At 47.2% G+C, this 19,455-nt stretch overlaps 4 protein-coding genes across 20 annotated transcripts; 3 read left to right on the top strand and 1 right to left on the bottom strand.

Moving 5' to 3' along the window:
* The first annotated feature begins 6,244 nt into the window (after positions 1-6,244).
* On the top strand, positions 6,245-8,996 carry LOC120707857 (spidroin-1-like). The gene is made up of 4 exons (XM_039992908.1): positions 6,245-6,400; positions 7,147-8,108; positions 8,190-8,465; positions 8,564-8,996. The coding sequence occupies exons 2-4, from the start codon at positions 7,938-7,940 to the stop codon at positions 8,732-8,734; spliced, it is 618 nt and encodes a 205-aa protein (XP_039848842.1). The 5' UTR covers positions 6,245-6,400; positions 7,147-7,937; the 3' UTR covers positions 8,735-8,996.
* Positions 8,019-12,310, bottom strand: LOC120707856 (serine/arginine repetitive matrix protein 1-like). 7 transcript variants are annotated; one of them, XM_039992901.1, is made up of 5 exons: positions 11,464-12,310; positions 11,069-11,331; positions 10,652-10,961; positions 9,149-9,346; positions 8,019-8,690 (listed from the first exon to the last, which is right to left on the bottom strand). In XM_039992901.1, exons 1-2 carry the CDS (start codon positions 12,272-12,274, stop codon positions 11,198-11,200), a joined length of 945 nt encoding a protein of 314 aa, XP_039848835.1. In that variant the 5' UTR covers positions 12,275-12,310; the 3' UTR covers positions 8,019-8,690; positions 9,149-9,346; positions 10,652-10,961; positions 11,069-11,197. The 7 variants fall into 7 exon arrangements, with proteins under 7 accessions (XP_039848835.1, XP_039848839.1, XP_039848836.1 ...); XM_039992905.1 differs by having other exon boundaries at positions 8,054-9,346; positions 10,652-10,777; positions 10,871-10,961; positions 11,042-11,331; XM_039992902.1 differs by having other exon boundaries at positions 8,054-9,346; positions 10,652-10,777; positions 10,871-10,961.
* Positions 12,201-12,828, top strand: LOC120707858. Its single transcript, XM_039992909.1, has one exon. The coding sequence runs from the start codon at positions 12,305-12,307 to the stop codon at positions 12,620-12,622; it is 318 nt and encodes a 105-aa protein (XP_039848843.1). The 5' UTR covers positions 12,201-12,304; the 3' UTR covers positions 12,623-12,828.
* Positions 12,829-15,072: 2,244 nt separating this feature from the next.
* On the top strand, positions 15,073-18,396 carry LOC120707855. 11 transcript variants are annotated; one of them, XR_005689133.1, is made up of 8 exons: positions 15,077-15,502; positions 15,579-15,804; positions 15,914-15,934; positions 16,081-16,126; positions 16,234-16,442; positions 17,416-17,516; positions 17,640-17,730; positions 17,836-18,396. XR_005689133.1 is itself a non-coding variant. In XM_039992899.1 (6 exons), the coding sequence occupies exons 2-6, from the start codon at positions 15,607-15,609 to the stop codon at positions 17,670-17,672; spliced, it is 510 nt and encodes a 169-aa protein (XP_039848833.1). In that variant the 5' UTR covers positions 15,073-15,502; positions 15,579-15,606; the 3' UTR covers positions 17,673-18,396. The 11 variants fall into 11 exon arrangements, 2 of the variants coding, with proteins under 2 accessions (XP_039848833.1, XP_039848834.1); XR_005689134.1 differs by having other exon boundaries at positions 16,224-16,442; XR_005689131.1 differs by having other exon boundaries at positions 15,076-15,502; positions 15,579-15,934; positions 16,231-16,442.
* The last annotated feature ends 1,059 nt before the right edge of the window (positions 18,397-19,455 follow it).

Genomic DNA, 19,455 nt, shown 5'->3' with positions numbered 1-19,455 from the left:
TTCATAATTTCTGATCTACTACTAGCTAGTGTTTCCCGACGGTTAGGAGGTTTTCAAACCCCTAAGAGTTCTGGGAACTCAACTTTACATATATTGTACTTACTTATTGTTAGCCGCAACACGACAACTTTATATTAATAAAGAGTTGATTTTTTTTCCTAAATTGACTACTTTGCTTTTACAATCTGTGCCGACCCGAGCTCTTGTATCTCTGCTGTCTTCGCACTCGAGTAGTCAGTTATGTATTTGCTTTTAAGTACTAAAACTACCTCGAGTATCCAACTTTTCTCTGCCTCGCAGAGTCAAAGGCATAGGTTAATGAAGTAGTTCTTAGGCTCTCACGCCTATTGGGGTGTTTTTCCACCAACTACCTCGAGTACCCAACCTTTCTCTGCCTTACAGAGTCAAAGGCACGGGTTAATCGAATAGTTTTTAGGCTTCTACGCCTATTTGAGTATTTCCCTACCAACTACCTTGATTACCCAACATTTCTCTGCCTCGCAGAGTCAAAGGAATAGGTAGTTTTTGTAGACCCTCGCGCCTTTTAGGGAAATCTTGCATGATTCGCCTTAGTCCTTGATAAGGACCCCTACTCCGAATACTTCTTCCGCAGAGTCAAAGGTACGGGTTAGATCGGGTAGTTTTAATGCCTTCACGCCTATTTAGTATACTGCTTGCATACAAGCGTGTAACTCTTGACTCGCGTAGGTCCCATTTGTGGACCGAATACAACTACTTCAAGGGCCCAACTTTTCTCTGTTTTGCAGATTCAAAGATACGGGCGCCAATGAGTAGTCTACGACTATTTGGGCAAAAATGATGTCTTGCTTAAGACGCAGCTTCTAGGCCCGTGTTACAAACTACACAGTGTTCATCCCATCACCAAATACCCAACAGGATAAGCATGGCAATCAAGTATCTTACATACAACCTCAATGTCGAGTACACTTTTCACGCCTCTACATCCTGCTATAAAGCGTTGACTATCTTGTTGGCCACAGGCTTGACCTCCTCAAGGAGTTCGACAAACCTTTCTTTATTAGAATACAGTTAATTGTTTATGCTTAAAGGCTGCCCAATCATGATATAGATCTTGCATAATTTCATGAGTTGAGGAGCATCTCCATAATCATGAAGGAACATTTTAGCCTCCCCTTGAAAGACATGGGAACCTAATTTCACTATGCAAACAAAAGGAAAGCTAAACTAGTTAACCATTGAAAAAAATCGGAGTTTTCTTAAATTATCAATCTGACAATATTAAATGGTGTCGTAATGGATGGACTAGTCCAGTAAATCTAAGGAGCACGTTCATTAGCAATCACTGCAGCAGGAAATTAGCCAAGTCCAACTGCTCCTTAGGTTCTGAATACTTCTTGTCTTCTATCACGGAGCAAGCAGAATTGTATGCTGTGACGGAACCGCCAAATTAAAACTCTAAGTAAGCGTAATGGCCGTCATTTGAACACATCGGGCGCATTAGCTTAACAGCTTAATTTGGCGATCCTTTCTCAACCCACGGCCCGATCGAAACAACACCGGTGGTCCCACACGAAGGTGAGCGCAGATGGTACGAGCACCACACAGTACTTAAAAATATAAACACCAAACGCTTATGAAACATTTAGTTTACAAACCGAGTTCGAAAATACATAATAATATACAAGTGTGTCTGCTATTATACAAAGTTTTATGAACATGGAATCTGCCCACTACAACACACCCATACGCTCCAAGCTACGCTCCTGGGTCCTCGACCTTCCACCCATCAGCGTCCAGTCGAACAAACTTGGCGCAACACGGACAGAAGTCTACGTGTGCGGGTCTGAAATCATTTTTCCAACAAAGCCCTGAGCAACTAATACTCAGCAAGACTTACCCGACCAGTGGGTATAACTTAGCCACATATCTAGACATGCACAGCGTTCTGGCAGGTGAGTTGTTTTTGCAGAAAAGCATCTATAGTTGGATCCTTACTTTCAATGTTTTAGCCGCATGTTTTGTACAGAAGACTCTCATCTAATGTTGGCATATCTACAACAATCATGTTGGAGCATTGCAATAATAAATCAAAGTAGTTCCATCATTTATCTCTAACATCTCAAATTCATTTCTACGAGGCGACAAAGAGATCAAGGCCCTCATAACCGCGAGACAAGGCGAATCGATCCGATTTAACCTTGCAAGGTGGACCTAACCAACACGGCGCGAGTATGCCCCGTCGGACCACACGCACCAACCCTTCCCCTCCCCGCCTCGAACTACAGAACCGCCCCACCTACATATAGTCAGCCGAGCTCAACGAGAGACCACCAAAAGTAAACATATGCATCCCGTTTCTCCTCGACTACTCGACTCGCCCTAAGGGGTGGTGATGAAGTTCTGTACTTTCGAAGCAAGGCAGTACTAGGCTTACCGGTTTCGACTACCTCCTACTCCCGGCATGCGGTTAGTACAATTCAATCCCCGATCAGCACTGCCACAACGACTGGTCCTTAATCGACACAGACAGAGCTAAGACAACCAGGAACCATGTCCTGCTGCCATACCTAAACATCCTCATCTTTCCCTGTCCGGTCTAAATTCTCCATTTAAATCCATCTCGAAATCAACATCCCATGTACTGGAATATAATTATATCTCATCTCTCACGAGTAATCCAGAGATTACTCGTCTTCTAAACATCCTATATCTCGCGAGTGCGAGGAATCACTCGTCTTCTACCGGAAACCCATTAAGCATAGCACTTCTATCGTCCTATACATACTAGTATAACTCCGGGAATCCTAGAGATCATGCAACTAGGTTTCCAAACAATTTCATAAATCTAATGCACAGGTAATAGTTACGTATATAGGTGTCATAATTTAACATAATAGGATGTGCACCGGGGCTTGCCTTCGGGCTGCTGCTCGACACTGGGCTCAGCTGGGCCTTGGGTCGGGTGCTCACGCCGCTCTTCCTGCTGAACTTGCCCCCGCTGCTCCTGTGGCTCGGCGATCACCTCGTACACGGCTCCCTCGGCGGCGGTGTCTACACGTATACAAATGATATGAGAACGCATGCATGGGTTGAAATCTTAAAATAGCCAATGACTAGATGCAACTACTAGTAATTTACACAAAAATTACACTCCCTGGCCAAAAACATTCCCAAAAAAATCCGGAGTATCCGGACTCCCAAGTCCGGAGTTTCCGGGCCTATACCTGGAGTTTCCTTCGGAGTGTCCCAAACCCGGAGTATCTGGGCTTATACCTGGAGTTTCGCCCGGAGTGTTCCAAAACCCGGAGTATACGGGTTTATACCCGGAGTTTCGCCCGGAGTGTTCCAAAACCCGGAATATCCGGGCTTATACCCGGAGTCTCCGGACCCGACAGCATTTTCGTCCCAAAAACCGAAATATCCGGTCGTGCCGCGCACGGACCCGGTGTCTCCCGCTGCGCCACATGCGGTCCCGGTGCCTTCCCCTGCCCTTGAGCGGTACGCTCAGCCGATGCAGGTGTACCGGCGTCGCTCGGCGCCGACACCGGCGCCGCGGCGGTACGCTGAGCCGGTGCAGGTGTACCGACGTCGTTTGGCATTGACACCGGCGCCGCCTCCTGCTCCGGAGGCTCCTGCGACGCCGACACCGGAGCCGTCGCCGCCGCCGCCTCCTCCAGCTCCCTCTCGAGCCGAGCCGGAGGTGTACCACACGCCGGTCATCCATCGGGATCCTCGGCATATCCATCCCATGGTGACTCGGCGGATGGCGTCCCAGGCCACGACTCTCTCCGCCACTGAGGGAGAGCCGCGAGTCTCTCCGGTACCCTCCTCTGTCCGCGACGCCTTGGCGGATCCTCACTGGCGTCGCGCGATGGAAGAGGAGTACGCGGCTCTTCTTGCCAACCAGACGTGGGACCTCGTGCTGCGTCCGTCTGGTTGCAATGTGGTGACTGGCAAGTGGATCTGGACGCATAAGCGTCGGGCTGACGGCACACTGGAGCGCTACAAGGCTCGCTGGGTTCTCCGGGGGTTCACTCAGCTGCCTGGTGTGGACTATGATGAGACCTTCAGCCCGGTCGTGAAGCCCGCTACTGTGCGCACAGTCCTCTCGCTTGCGCTCTCGCGCAATTGGCATGTGCACCAGCTGGACATGAAGAATGCGTTTCTTCATGGCACCTTGTCAGAGACCGTTTACTGCTCTCAGCCTGCGGGATTTGTGGACTCGAGTCGTCCGGATATGGTCTGCCGGCTCAACAAGTCTCTCTATGGACTGAAGCAGGCTCCACGGGCTTGGTACTCTCGGTTCGCCACGTTCTTGCTGACACTGGGGTTCATCGAGGCCAAGTCTGACACGTCTCTCTTCATCTACCGCCGTGGGGATGCGACGGCATATCTGCTGCTATATGTCGATGACATTGTGCTCACAGCTTCCAGTCAGCAGTTGCTTCAGAGTGTCATCTCCTCTCTGCAGCAGGAGTTCGCTATGAAGGATCTCGGTCAGCTCCACCACTTCTTGGGCGTCACTGTTGAGCCTCGCCCGTCTGGTCTTCTCCTTCACCAGCGGCAGTACGCCCTCGATATTCTGGAGCGGGCTGGGATGACTGATTGCAAGCCCTGCTCCACTCCAGTCGACACTCAGGCGAAGCTGTCTGCTGATCTAGGTGATCCGGTGTCTGATCCTACTACCTACCGGAGTCTAGCCGGCGCTTTGCAGTACCTCACCTTCACCAGGCCGGACCTCACCTACGCTGTTCAGCAGGTCTGTCTCCACATGCATGATCCCCGGGAGTCACACCTTGCTGCGCTGAAGCGTCTCCTCCGGTACGTCCGTGGCACTGTGGACCTCGGCCTGGTACTTCACCGTTCGTCCTCTGCTGAGTTGGTGGTCTACACCGATGCTGACTGGGCTGGCTGCCCGGACACTCGTCGCTCCACCTCCTGCTAGGCCGTCTTCCTGGGCGGCAACCTGGTCTCCTGATCGTCCAAACGGCAGCCGGTTGTCTCTCGCTCCAGTGCCGAGGCGGAGGCGTCCTGGCTACGACAGCTCTTGGCGGAGCTCCACAGCCCGCTCGCCAAGAGTACGCTCGTCTACTGCGATAATGTCAGCGCCGTGTATCTCTCCACCAACCCCGTCCAGCATCAGCGGACGAAGCACGTGGAGATCGACCTACACTTCGTGCGCGACAGAGTCGCCATCGGTGATGTTCGGGTACTCCATGTCCCGACTACCTCCCAGTTTGCTGACATCTTCACCAAGGGCCTACCCTCCTCGACCTTCTCGGAGTTTCGATCCAGCCTCAATGTAGCCGGTGGCTAGTTGTGGCTACGGGGGGTATTTGCCCTTTGTACTCTCATCTTGTCGAGTCTTGAATACCGTTGCGTCGGTTGTTCAGACTGCGGGGGGTGTTAGCTTTCTTGTTGTCCAGTCTTGAACACCGCTGCGCCGGTAGTTCAGAATGCGGGGGGGGGGGGGGGGTTGGAGTATATTGAGCCCATGTGTATAGAGGTCCATCTAGATGCCCATGTATATGTTCTATATATACCCACACATCTAGAGTTGGAGGAATAGAGCAATTATTCCCGTCATTACCTTAGATGAGGACTAGATTTATATGAAATTTTTAGAGCTCGATGGCATCTACAAGTTTATAGTTCAACACCTTTTCATTTCAAGCCATCTACTCAATACTAAACTAATTAATACAAAGTCTAGATCGACAAATACAAATCTGATTATTTCTTTACTGTGATGACTTTAAATAATTGATATAATTTTTAATTTTTATCTCCACATACGGTTATATGCAAAAAAAAATGTTTTTATATAAATATTATCTTGTAAAAAATAGGTAATGCCGCCTTTTGATTGGGCCGTTAAAGGACTGATGACCTTTCACCAATTGAATTGGCTATAGCCATTTCAGTTGGCGGTAGATTTGATTCTTAGAAAATATCGCCATGTCAACCAGCGGGAGAGATACAGATTTGCAAAAAAAATTATTGGACATTTATTTTTGCTAAAAACGAAATAAAAAATGTAAAAAAAACGGACGATACACAGCACTTATATTACTATAGCGGGCCTTTGCCTCACGTCCCCGGCCCACGGCCCACCTACCGGGAGGCACTTATATTACTATAGCGGGCCTTTGCCTCACGTCCCCGGCCCACAGCCCACATACCGGGAGAACAAGAACAATTGGAAGATTTGTCTAGTTGTCCCTATAAACCCTGAACAGCTCTCACTTGGTGAGCTTGGTGCGAGCGCCGCCGCCGCGCCACCACTTTCTCCGGCGCTTCGCCCGCGAGCTTGTCCTCGAGCGAGCGCCGCCGCCGCGACACCTCTCTCTCTCTCTCTCTCTCTCTCTCTCTCTCTCTCTCTCTCTCCCCGGCGCCCGCATCCTCCCGCTTCACACAGGTATGCCTTCGTCGGTGCCATTTCATTCCTGTGTCTCAGACACCAGGGTTCGTAAGGCGTCGACTAGGCGTCCAGGCTTAATCGAGAGAGGGAAACAGAAGAGAGGCGGGACTGCGGGAGATGAACCCACGGCGGCGGGGCGGATCCTCGGCGAGGCGGCAATGGCGACCCCGCAGCCTCGAGCATCTCCCTGTCCGCGAGGACCTGCGCGGCCTGCGCATCTCCGCCTGTCCGCGAGGACCCGTGTGCCTCCGTGTGCCTCAATCTTGCGTCTTCCCTTCCTCTGCTGGTCGTGTTTTCCCTTTCCCTCATCTCAAGGAGATAGTCCCTCCGTCCCAAAACAAGTCATCCTATAAATTTTAGGACAAACTAACAAGAAGTAAAATGATCATATTTGCCTTTATTTATTACCCATATTTGGCACTAATAGATTCTTGCATGCACATGCACTTTCTAAATAGAATAAGATGACTTATTTTGGGGACAAATTTTGAATCCTAGAATGACTTCTTTTTTTTTGACCGAGGGAGTAGGATGTCTATGGCGTCACCTCGCCACGCGCCTTATACGTCTAGGCGTCTAGGTGTTGTGAGGGGGTAGGTCGCCATAGTGCGCCTTAAGAACCATGGTTGTCTCCAATGAGATTGATATGAATAGACTAGATATGGATTCTAGATATGCTTCATTCTTCTTATTGAATATATAGTAGAATCCTTCATCGTTAATAATTATTTGCTTTTAAACAGATATGGCTGAGGTGCTTGGCTATTCAAAGCTTGCAGAGGAGACGTTGAATTCTGTTGTTAGCGTAGAAGCAACTCTATGGCACCACGTACACAAGAAGCATGCAGCATCAATGAAGGAATACTACATCAGGAATGATAAGGTCAACCAACTGTCCACAGAGGAAGATGATGCAGACCTACCCATGGATACAGCTGCTAAACGGAAACAAGCCAAGAAAAAGCTAGTCAAGGATGATGATCCAGAACCTGATGCTGATAAACTCCAATACCCAAATCGGGATGCTGGTACCAGGAACTCAACTGGATTTGTCATTGCTATGAGTGAGAGCAAGAAGACACTCAGAATTCTCATGTGTGCTCACACCATGGACGAATGCTATGCGCCACACGTTGAGGATTTTACAGTTGAACTTGCCAATAAATTTTTCAAGTTTGAGGTCACTTGCTCTCACCAAGAGCTGAATGTGCACAAGAATCTTGGCAACGAGATCTCTAAGCAGGTTAGAGTAAAAACACCAGCATCCTGTATTGCGCTTGACACAGAAAAAGACCTTATGGTGCTTGAGGTTGTTGCTAATCAGATATTCATGGGCTTCAACAGTGAAACAAATATTGTGTGTACGCATGAGCACCCAGTAATTGCCATGGTCACAGAGACACCAAGAGCGCTAGATCACTGCATCTTGCAAGGGTGGCCACCCCAATGCATCTAGTGCTATTGTGTTGGCCATTTTTCTTTCGGTAACAGAAGTTACCCTGACATAACAAGAACAAATCCAAAAGGGTACAACATGAAGCTGTCAGATTTCTGTGGGATGGCAGCTCTTGATGGTTGTTCCGGTGGTCCAATTGTAGATTTCAACAAAGAGTGCTTAGGTGTCTTCCATGGTGTCATGGACAAGATCAGGGGATATGCGGTCAGTCCTATGGAAGTGACTGAGTTCTTGATGCGGTTTCACATGGTAAGTTTGATTACTTACAGCATAAAAAAATTTCTTAAGTATGTGCACGTGTACTAATCAGCCTGCTTTTCTCCTTTTCAGTTTGATCAGTGGAATGATGATGATGATGATGATACTCCTGGTGGTGGTGCTGGTGGTGGTGGTGGTGCTGGTGGTGGTGGTGCTGGCGGTGGTGGTGGTGGTGCTGCTGCTGCTGCTTTTGCTGGTGCTGCTGCTGCTGCTGCTGGTGGTGGTGGTGAAGCTACTGGTGCTGCTGCTGCTGCTGCCGCCGGTGGTGCTGGTGGTGGTGGTGCTGCTGCTGCTGCTCCTCCTCCTCCTCCTCCTGTTGCTGCTGGTGGTGCCCGTGGTGGTAATAAGGTGTGTGAATTCTGGGTGGCTCAGTTTCAATGCAAAAACCTTATAATTTTATCTGACATACCCAATTATTACTTGTCCATATGCTGGTGCTGGTCCAGATCCTGGGAGTTGATGCAGCAGCTAAGCGGCAAGATGGTGTTCGTGAAGAGCAAGCTCAACAAGTAATTTGTAAACAGCATGGAGTTCATGAAGTGCATGCTCGACAATTCATTCATGAAGAGCAGCCTGGAGTTATTACATATAAGCCGCAGCGCAGAAAGAAAAAATAAATGTTTTGGTAGAGGAAGTTTGTGTTTATGTGGCTTAACATTTCTTTTGGCCAGTAACTGTATGAATATTAGCAAGTCTGGCGGTTCGTGCAGCTTAATGTAGAAAAAGAGTGGGTCTTTTGCACAGGATGCTGGTGTTCTGTTTGGCTAGTAACTAGTACCGTTTAATGTTTCCCTAAGCATGAATGAGACTTGGTAGCTAGCGAGCTCTTGACATACTTGTTTTTTTTAAAAAAAATCTAGCTGTTTTAATCTTGAGCACTGTGGACCTGTATCTCCTTTTTCTTTCTTGCCACTTGCAACCTCTCTTATTACACTGTATTTCATTTTGAAACTGGCCACTTTGATCCAGGATTATCTGAAACTTGTTTTCAGAACAAAATTCAGTAGTGATATGGTTGTTTGGCTGCTTACCTGACGTTTCGTTTCCTTGTTCAACCCATAGCATGCTCCAACCATAAAAAGAATTGATGTCAAAGAATTTTAACAGGGCTGCAGGGGAGACATTGCCTCGTCGTGTGCCAGAACTGAAGAGTGCAGGATCGTAAAAAGACCTTTGCTTGCGTTGACTTCTTTCATGTGCGATTCTCAAGATTTTATTTACAAGCAAACCTGCACAGTTGCATCAGTGAAATCTGTAAACACTCATTAACAAGTAGCAAAGCCAGATATGAACTAACAACATAGAGGACCAATATAGGGGAAATAATTGTCTAGAAGTTGGAAACTTGTTAACTCTAAAATCGTATCTACACAAGTGCTCAAATTTTGAAAAATTACCATTCAAACATAAAATCAACTATGTATGAGCTTTTGGCCGCACAAGCCCTCTAATGTATCCAGGTGGTTCTTTTAAAAAAATATATTCAGGTGGTACTGATTTTTATAAATTGGACGAGTTTTTCCTACACTCGCGTGTAGCTATTCTCATCATCAGTATACGGCAATGACTCGTGTGTGGCTATCCTCATCATTAGTATATTGTATGTCCGCATATTTAATATCACTTTGAATATATTCATATACTAATTCTAATATACTTCAAAGGGCTATATATGAAAATTTCATAAGCATCCTTATTTTTAAATATATTATAATTATACTTTAATGCTAGTATATAAAAATAAGTATGTCTATATACTCTATTATGATCACATACTCCACGTGCATACTCATCATTGGTCAGATACATCCTACATCATGAGCACGTGAGAATTTTTCTATATATATATATATATATATATAAAAACAGTTTAGGTTAGGACAAAGGAAAAAGGGCTTACACCTTTATCAAGTACTTGCATTGGAGAGATAATTCCTACAGTAGTGACTAGTGCCCACGTGAGATGGATTAAGATTGACAATAATATTAAATTAATTCTATAAATTTTGATTGATGAAACAATTTCTCATTTGGAGTGGCCTAGCCTTATTAGTAATCCTCTAGATTTTGGTGGATGAGACCATTATTCCTCATAATTACACTAAGAGTTGCTTGTGACTTGTGAGAGAGGTGGGTGGTTGACAAATCAATTTATTATTTATCAGACCATATAGAAATCTGAAAAGTACTAAGTTAATGGATCACCTTATTTCTAAAATAAAACGTAGAGAATTGTTTTAGACGCTCTAGTCCACATCCATCAATCAATTCGAGGCGCCACAAGCAAAAACACTCCCACAACCAATATACGAGAGTTGGAAACTTAGGTAAACAATAGTTTTAGAGATCAATAATGGATACTTTTTTGAGCTTAATGTTACTAGTATGCTACCAATATAATGGTTGGACCAGGAACCAGAAGCTAAACAAATGACACCAGAATAGGAGGGAATGAGCTCCAAAACCAAATGCTACACTAGCTTGTTTCAGATGAACATTCACGAAATCTAATTTACAAACCAGACAACACCAACCTTTTTTTTTTGGGCTTTGCCGCAGAACCAAGACAATACAGTAAGAAGAAAATCCCATAAATTGTTCCCACTCATCGAGTATTGGTAGCACCACAACATGGAGAACTCCTCCTCTTTTACTTTCAACTGAAATAGACATCCGTTAATCCTTCAATCAGACAGGTATCATCAGTCTATCCATCCTTAGATTAGTGATGTAATAGCGTCCTTTGTTCGAACCAGTAGCAAATAGGCACGTCTGATTTGTGGCATGGTTATAATAGCTAGGTCGCCGTCCAGCATCGAAGAAACGGTGGGAATATTGCTACGACTATATGCAAAAGAGAAGAAAAAACAGATCAGTAAACAGTTGCTTTAAAAGAATAATCGGTGAAAAAATAACCGGCACACCAAAAAGATTTGGTTTCGGAGGAAAACCATGGCCAGGTGCAGGAGATCCCTTTCCTCTTGGCCACGCAAGCGCTGGAGGGGAGAGAGAGAAGCGGATGGGAGGAGCCGAGGTGTGCGGGGACCTGGATCCAGTGCAGTTGCTATAGCGACCGCAACTTAAGCAGTTGCACGATCCGGAGCGTCGGGAGCGAATCGAAGGGACGGCAGGCAGTGGCTTCGCGACTTGGCGCTGGGTGGAGGGAAAGTGCCAACACTTAGCGCCAATTTCTTCTTTGCCGCAGGTCCGCGACGGAACGAGATCCGCTGCAGTTGAGTGACCTACAGTGGTGTCCCTGACACGTGGGCCCCACACATGCAGACCCACCTGTCAGTGGCCCAACTGCAGGCTGCCGAACTGCAGCGGATCCCTTTCCGTCCGCGACAGCTCGACCGTGCGAGCGGCCGGCGCGCCACACCGTCCTTCCGCTGCGTCGCGACCGCGGTCCAGCGGCCCGCGGGGGTGAAGCAGTGCAGCCCCGGCGGCGTCACGCGGCGCTCGCCGGGAGATCGCGGTCGCCGAGCGCGGCCATCTGGATCTCGAGCCCCTTGCCGTAGCAGGCGATGGAGTCGTCCATGCGGCCGAGCATGGCGTGCGTGTCGCCGAGCTGCATCCAGCCGGAGAAGGCGGCGAGGGACCACTTCTCGCCCCTCTGGTCGGCCTCGGGTTGAGGCTGCTGCTGGTGGTGGTTCTCGTCGGCCGCCTCGCCGTCGGCCTCGGCGGGCGGCGGCGGCGTGACGACGGCGACGGCGCGCTCGATGACGGGGATGGCGTCGGCGTGGCGGCCCAGGCCGCAGTGGATGGTGGCGGCGACGTGGAGGCTCATGGCGAGCTCGAGCTCGGAGCCCTCCCCGCGCCTCCCTCCCCGGAGACCATGGCGTCGCGCGCCTGCTTGAGGAGGAAGGGCCCCAGATCCGGGTTGTCGAGCGAGTCGTCGGCCTCGGCCGGGGCGGGCTTCCTGGGCTTGGCGCGCGAGGAGGTGGACGGGGACGGCGCCGGCGGCACCCTCCGCGGCAGCGGCGACGAGAGGCGGCGCGGCGGCCGCCGGGAGCGAGTTGTCGGTGGCGGCGAGGCCCGGCATGGCGGGCGGAGTTAGGTGGTCTCGGTGGGAGAGCAGACAGGTAGCCTGAGATAACTCCACCATCCCTTTTCCCCACCGGCATGGCGGGCAGAAGCTCCCTCCCTAGATCTCCCATTCCCCTCCCGGCCGCGCGGCCGATCCGGCGATGGCGTCCAAGGCGAAGCTCAGCGAGCTAATGTGGGAGCACCGGGTCCAGGCCGCGGTCCTGGTGGCGTTCGTGGCCGTGACCGCCGTCTCGATCTCCGCGCTCGGGCCGAGGCTCGGCGCCGTGCTGTCCTTCTTCTGGCCGCTGCTCGTCTCCACGGGGTTCTTCCTCGTGACCGTCGCCGTGCTGCTGCGGTTCTCGCCCCCGCCCGCGGGCGCCGACGAGTCCGGCAAGGAGCTCATCGAAGCCAAGTCGCGAAGCCACTGCCTGCCGTCCCTTCGATTCGCTCCCGACGCTCTGGATCGTGCAACTGCTTAAGTTGCGGTCGCTATGGCAACTGCACTGGATCCATGGATCGATCGAGGTCCCTCGGGGACCATCTGCAAACCATCGGGATGAGAAATCCCATCTCTACCCCCACATCCTTCCGAATTCCCTTCCCTACCCCTCCGGCGTGTGAATTCCCTTTCTACCCTCATGATGACAAACACTGTGTTCGGCTGGTCTTCTCCCCTCCAGCGCTACAGTAATTTCCTCTCACACCACTCCAGCCACCAGCTCCAGCTCCAGCCAGCCCAACAGTATTTTTCTCTCACCCCATTCCAGCTCCAGCCTCCAGCTCCAGCCTGCCGAACGCGGTGAAAGTAGCCGTCAGGGCCCACCTGCTCAGTTCAACACACAGGCGATTGGATCCCGTTTTGTGATTAATCAGAAATCAGATCGAATTTATGCCTTTCAATCGTGATGACTCGTCGATAACGTGGCCTGCGTTAACGGACGGAACACTATATATATCTATATCTATACCTATTTGTAAAACAAGAAACTAATCATTCATATTTTCTGTCTTTTAATTTTTCATCTGTCAACCGTCCCTTCCGTTTTTTTTCCTGAAGCGAACGCCAACACTTCGTGCCTGATGCGAACTCAGCTCCGGAGAGCCACAATCCACGCCAAGCCGGACAGTCGGACACCTTAGCCCCTAGAGAGTCGAGACGACATGCGCGGCGCAGCTATTTTACGGTCGCCGGTAAACATAGATGCCGTGCGGTCGATTTTCGGACAGGGGCACGTAAATGATGATAGCACTCTGTCGGTCCGTCCCATTATCTTTAGGTTTCCGCATGCCAGCTATTCTACATGCATGTGCATAAATTAATCTGCTAGTTCCCACCGAACTATTTTACAGGCATATACAATGTGCATGGATTCATCTAGTTCCAATTGAATCCCACGCCACGCTTGGTAAGCTCGTCCAATTATATTCCTGACGATTGATCCAGTTGATAAATACAACTAGATAAGTATAAAAAATTTACATAATGCAAATTATAAACAAATTTATATCAAAAAAGAGATAAAGTAAAAGTTTGAATCAATTTTTTTGTCCAAAAATATTCCGAATAAATTTTGGATAAAAAATTGGAATCAAAATTTGTAGCACAACAAAAATTCAAGAAAAAAAATTAAACACACAGAACTTTGTGAAAAAGAGAAAAATTCGAGGAAAAAAGAGAAAAGCAAAAGTTTGAATCAATATTTTTTTGTCCAAAAACATTATGAACGCTGAAAATGGAAAAAAGAAATTGGAGTAAAAATTAGGAAACAAAATTTTCAGAAACACATTTTGCACAAAAAATTGGAATCAAGATTTGTGGGAGAGAAAAAAGAACACAAAAATACCTGGGCAAAAACTTTTGGAGACAAGCATTGGTGTCAAAAATTTGAAACAAAAAAAAATCAGGGAAAAAAATGTAAAGAGAAATCCTATAATAAAAAAGTTGGAGCAAAACTTTGGAAAGATAAAAAAATTGCAAACAAATGTTATAGAACAAACTTTGGAAAGATAAAAAAAGGCTGGTGGTGAGCTTCACCTCGCCGGCGCATGAATCGGAGTTTGACGGACTAGCGTTGGAGCACTTATCCGGCTCGTCAGAGCATGCCGATCTGCAGCCTCTGCTCGTCGCAGAGTCAAAGCAGCTTCGCACTTTCACGTGGAAGTATGCAAGATTTGGACGGAGGCAAGATATAGAAATTAAGGGGAAACAAAATGAGAGAGAAAGACGGAGGAAAACCGATCACCGGCCGGCAGAAACATTGGATGGTGGGGCTCCCAGCTCCGGACGCGCGTCCGCGTCGTCGACCGGAAGTAAGAGAATCACCGGTCGATTGTAAAATTAGCATTGGGGAGCTGGCTGCGTCGACCGCCTCTTCAGTGCGTTGTAGCCGGATTGCCGCCGCTTGTGCCCTAGGCGGCCTAGCCCCGTGCGATATTGTCAATTTGCCTGTTCGCCACCCTGCTGCCTGCTGCCTGCTGGTGACACTGACCACCGGCCACCATGGATGCTTGGCGTCTGCCTGACGCCATTGCCTGTTCGTGTGGTGCTGCTGCTGCCTTGAGTGCTCGCTGTTACTATGCGGACCGGGTAGAAGAGAGATGTTACTGTCACGTAGCACTTACGTATGGTCTAAATTAATTTGCACTCAGTGGATGTTTTAATTTTATTAGGAGTGAAATAATTGGGCAAACTCTAATCATGGTTGAACCATCATGCACATTAATTTAATCAGAATTGCTAACTCATTTTTAACTTGGTGATTATATATATATATATATATATAGTAGGTCTATTGGGTACCCTGGGTATGGAATAAGATATCCCATACCCGAGCTCACCTTCTGCACCCGATCCGCCGCTCCGGTTTCGCACCCACCGGTTCGCCCCGGTCCACGTCCCCCCTCAACCCCACACCCCCGGCCCTACCCCACCACCACCAGCACTACCAGCACCACCGCCGCCTAGCCCAGCACCCGCTCCGATTTCCCAATCCCGTCGCCCGGCCGTCGGCTCGCCACTCCCTCCCCCAGACGCGTCCCAAATCCCGGCGTCCCACCTTCCTCATCCCGGCGCGTCTCGGCCTCCCGTCGGCGACCCTCGGGCCATCCTGGCGTAGCTCCGCGCGGCCGGCTCCCATCCCGCCCCGGTGATTCATTCCGCTCGTCGCGCCGTCGACCGTTCCGAGTTCCGCCGCCGCCGCCCGTTCCAAGCTCCTCCGCCGTAGTCTCGGTCAACCGCCGGCCGGAGTCCTGCGACCTGATCCACCTAACGCGTGGGAACTCATACATCAGTTCACCATCATTCGTGACTCCGTTCCAAGCTCCGCGAGGTCGCTCCGCTCCCGTCGCCATCGCCCCAGGTCAGAACCTGCCCCCGCCGTTGCCGTGGACACATGATTTGTTTGTTTTTTTTCCTAAAATCTAGCGACAAATCAGGTGCAAGCCGAACTGCCGGGCAACATCGATGGTTGAAAAGATTCTCCAGCTAGCTGCCCATATCACCTGCAAAAATCACATACCCCGCGCACCAAATTGCTCAGTCCCTCCAATTTCCTTATCCATCCTTCAATCCCCACGGCCACAGATCCATTCCATCGCAATCGCTGCACACCGCGTCCACAGATCAAGAAGCATAGTGCACAGGAGAAGGAGAATCAAATTGGTTTGCTTCTTTTATTTTCCACGTAAACATCTATTTATTTCAGTTTCAGTTTGTCCCAATCAACTAACATTGGAATCGCATTTGTGGCGTTCTACCACGCTGGCGCCAGCTTCCTATCCCTCCCCTTACTGTGAGCAACTAATCCATACTCAATCTCAGTTTTCCATGCTGCGTGCAGATCAAATGTCTATGATTTGGTTCCAATTTTTGGAGGCCTTCTTCCATGATTTGATTCCAACCTATGGAGGTCTCTGAGTTTGATTCTATTTTATGCAGGTCTTCTTGGCTGTGAATCTGGAAGCCCAATTTTTGGATGATGCTGGTTAGTCCCAAATCAACCTTTCTCCATAATTAATCTGAATTTCTGCACCACCATGGTGTCGTGGATTCAATCTAGCTGTGGTCTGACTGCCTATAAGGTTGTAGCAGCAGTTGCATATGTGCCGCTCGCCGCCGGCGGATGGGGCCACGTGCAGAGGCAATGGGATGGGAAGCGATGTCACCGTGTGCTTCACTGTCAAGGGAGCTTGTACTTGCTGCTGTGCATGATCCCTTCAATTCGACCATCCCTGTCCCAGCGGCCTAGCCGAATTTGTGCTCCCTGCTCTTTGTCCCCTATTCTTCTTCACTCGATACAGGTACTTCTATATCCTTTTCTTTTGTGAGCTGCTAGCCTGCTACTGCTTGCGTGTTTCTGATTGCTGCATTCAGTATACATACATATCTGGGTGATCAAAACTCAGTGTATGATCTTACGAATGATACAATATCTCATGGATTGTGATTGTTTCAGTTGGCCGTGCAATTTATGAGCTATTCAGTATTCACTCATAGATAACTGTTCCTGTTGCTGGAATGTTGTAGCAAAAGATTTAGAACTTTGATTTATTACAAATATTCTAACTGCTGCAGCTGAGCCACAGTAACCAACTGTTAATCGGAACTCCACTTTAAGAAATTGACTATAAGAATTGATCTTATCCTTCCAATCATATAGTCAGGAATGTTAAACCTTGCAGTACATTAAATATTGATCGTGGTAGACATGTATGGATGAAAGGAACTCAAATTTAGCAACTATATGCTTTTTTGGCTGGTTGAATGTCTTTGTCTGCTCTGAGCAAAGATGCCCATATCCCATGACTTGTGTCTCTGAAACAAATTCATATATGCAGCTTTCAGTTATATAGAGATTGTAACATTTACCTTGCTGAGGTTGTTATGTTCAGTTATCAAATTTGTGTCAATTATCTTCAGGTTCTAAACTAGGTTATTTAGTTTATACGCTGCAAAAGAAGGCCACAACAACTATTTTTTACGTGTTTGGGTGTTAACCTCTGTGGCTCTATGCGCTTCTTATGTATTCATTATTGCTAATCATTTTCTGTGATTCCCAATTTGTAGCGCTGATTAGAAAATATGCTGCCAGAGGCAGACCAAAGCCTTTTCCAAATTACATATCCTTCATGTATATGACTATATGATACATGCATGCAGCTTCTTTCCTGTAGCCATGCAATAATTATTTTGACAAAGGTTATATGCAGTTTTACGCTCTTTCGTAATGTTGGAGATTTTTTCTGAACTCTGCACTGCTCATTTTTCTGGCAGAAACTGATGCAGAGGTGAGCTTAATTGCCAAGTAAAGCCAGATTGTGTCTATAACTTCATATCAAGATGAACGCTACTGATTTTCCAGAGCTATAAGGCATGTTAGTGTATTATCACCTTGTCTTTACCTATGCTTCATATCAATGCCATCATTGTTGTTTCTTGAATGTTGGAAATACTCATTGGTGCAGCAGAGATAATTCTTTTTTTTTCTTTTGAATCAGCTGCAGGTGCAGGTGCCATGGCCATGGAGATGAGGTTGTGGAATGGCGGGTGTACAATGGGGCGTACACGGATGAGCTCTGTGAAAAAGAGGTCAGTGCCACCTGATCCTCTCCTAATCATGATGCTTCCCCTATTCAATCTCTGTTTGTCATGCTGCTTAACGTTTTTAATGTTTTTGAAATCTGAATTACCCAGCGGTATACATCTGCTTTCGGTTGTTGTCTTCGGAGGGATATGGATGTCCGGATGGATCCTGCTGCTGACAGCCATTTTGGCCATGCTAGAGGCAACAATCGGATAGCAAACAATGTGTCCGGATGGATCCTGCTGCTGACAGCTCAACCTGTGGAACACCCTCTGTATAGTTCTTGAGCTGCAGAATCCCCGTGATACTTCCATGACTATATATGTCACTGTTTGTGACTAGAAACCTATCTCTGATACATCCCATGTAATTGAAGTTTTTTCTAGTCAGACATCAGAGTATTTGTGATCAGTCAGTTTGGCTTCAAAATAATTATGGGTTTTTTCTTGACACTAATCACTATATGCATTTAAGAATTATGTAATAATGGAAGTTGTTATCTAGAATTTATAACAAAAGAGATATGTTCTTGGTAGTTTGTGATTAAATTTACTCCAAATAGAAGCATTTCACTGTTCTCATTATATGATATCACCATGTATAACTATTTGTTAGTGACTATAGTTGTTTTCATTAGATATGCATGCCTGAAGGTGGGAAGAATATTTGATTCATAATTCTTTTGTTGGCATGCCCCATTTTACTATGGTTGTTCTCAACTAATCAACTAGTACTAATAATATCTATGTTGTTGCATAAAAATGTGGATGCTTGAACCTGTAATGTCTTCAGATTGTGAGATGTTGTCTCTGCAGGGATGATAGGATCGATCCTGCCTCTGATGCTTGATAACCTGGAGGCTACGCAGATGGCAAACAATGAGTTGTCTCTGCAGGCTCTGAGATGAATTGGTAGCTAGCAATTATGTGTTGTCATGAACTATTGACATCTGCCTGCAGCTCCAAGCCTCCAAGATCGCATTACAGCAGATTGGTCAGAACCAAAAAGCTTGACTTTTTTTTTTGCATTATGGATGACTTCCAAACAAGCTATCAGATGATGTTGAAGGCTGAAAGATCTCGACAGAAGTGTGGTAGACATCCATTTGCATGCCTGTGATGTAATCCTTTCTAAGCCTTCTAGCATCATATGCTTGTGCCTGATGCAGGTGAAGGCTGGTGAACACATGCTATTCCGTTCCTTCATTTGTATGGCAATCATTGGCTTGATTCTAGATTTAAGATATGTATCTACAATGAGATAACGACATTTGCAAATAAAAGTCTCTAATGCTGAGAATTTTTCTCAAGTTGCAAAATCATTCCATGGATTTTGTGATTCAAGTGAATTGATTTTTTTCTGATTATAGTATGACTGTATGTAGTACAGTACTACAGTGCTATAGTTAACAATTTAGTATGTATTTTTTAACTTATTAAGAACACCATAGGAATTGATCACCTGAATTTTACATAAAATCCATGATGTTGAAGCATTAATGCTAGCTCCTTGGGTCGAGCAACCAGATGTGAACCAAAATTTCTATCTAGATAGGCAACGGTTAACATATTTAACCATAGTCAGGGAGATTATGGAAAATAACATGGAGTAACACTAACATATTGATGGGGACACGTGTGAGAAAACGACCCACACCATTAGCTTTTTCATTTAGAAAAATAATGTAAAACTGGTATTGAGTTCCCCACTTAGAGACAACCTCTGTCACG

Source organism: Panicum virgatum, chromosome 5K, assembly GCF_016808335.1.
Source record: "Panicum virgatum strain AP13 chromosome 5K, P.virgatum_v5, whole genome shotgun sequence".
NCBI lineage: Eukaryota > Viridiplantae > Streptophyta > Magnoliopsida > Poales > Poaceae > Panicum > Panicum virgatum.
This window is presented reverse-complemented; position numbering and strand designations above follow the sequence as displayed.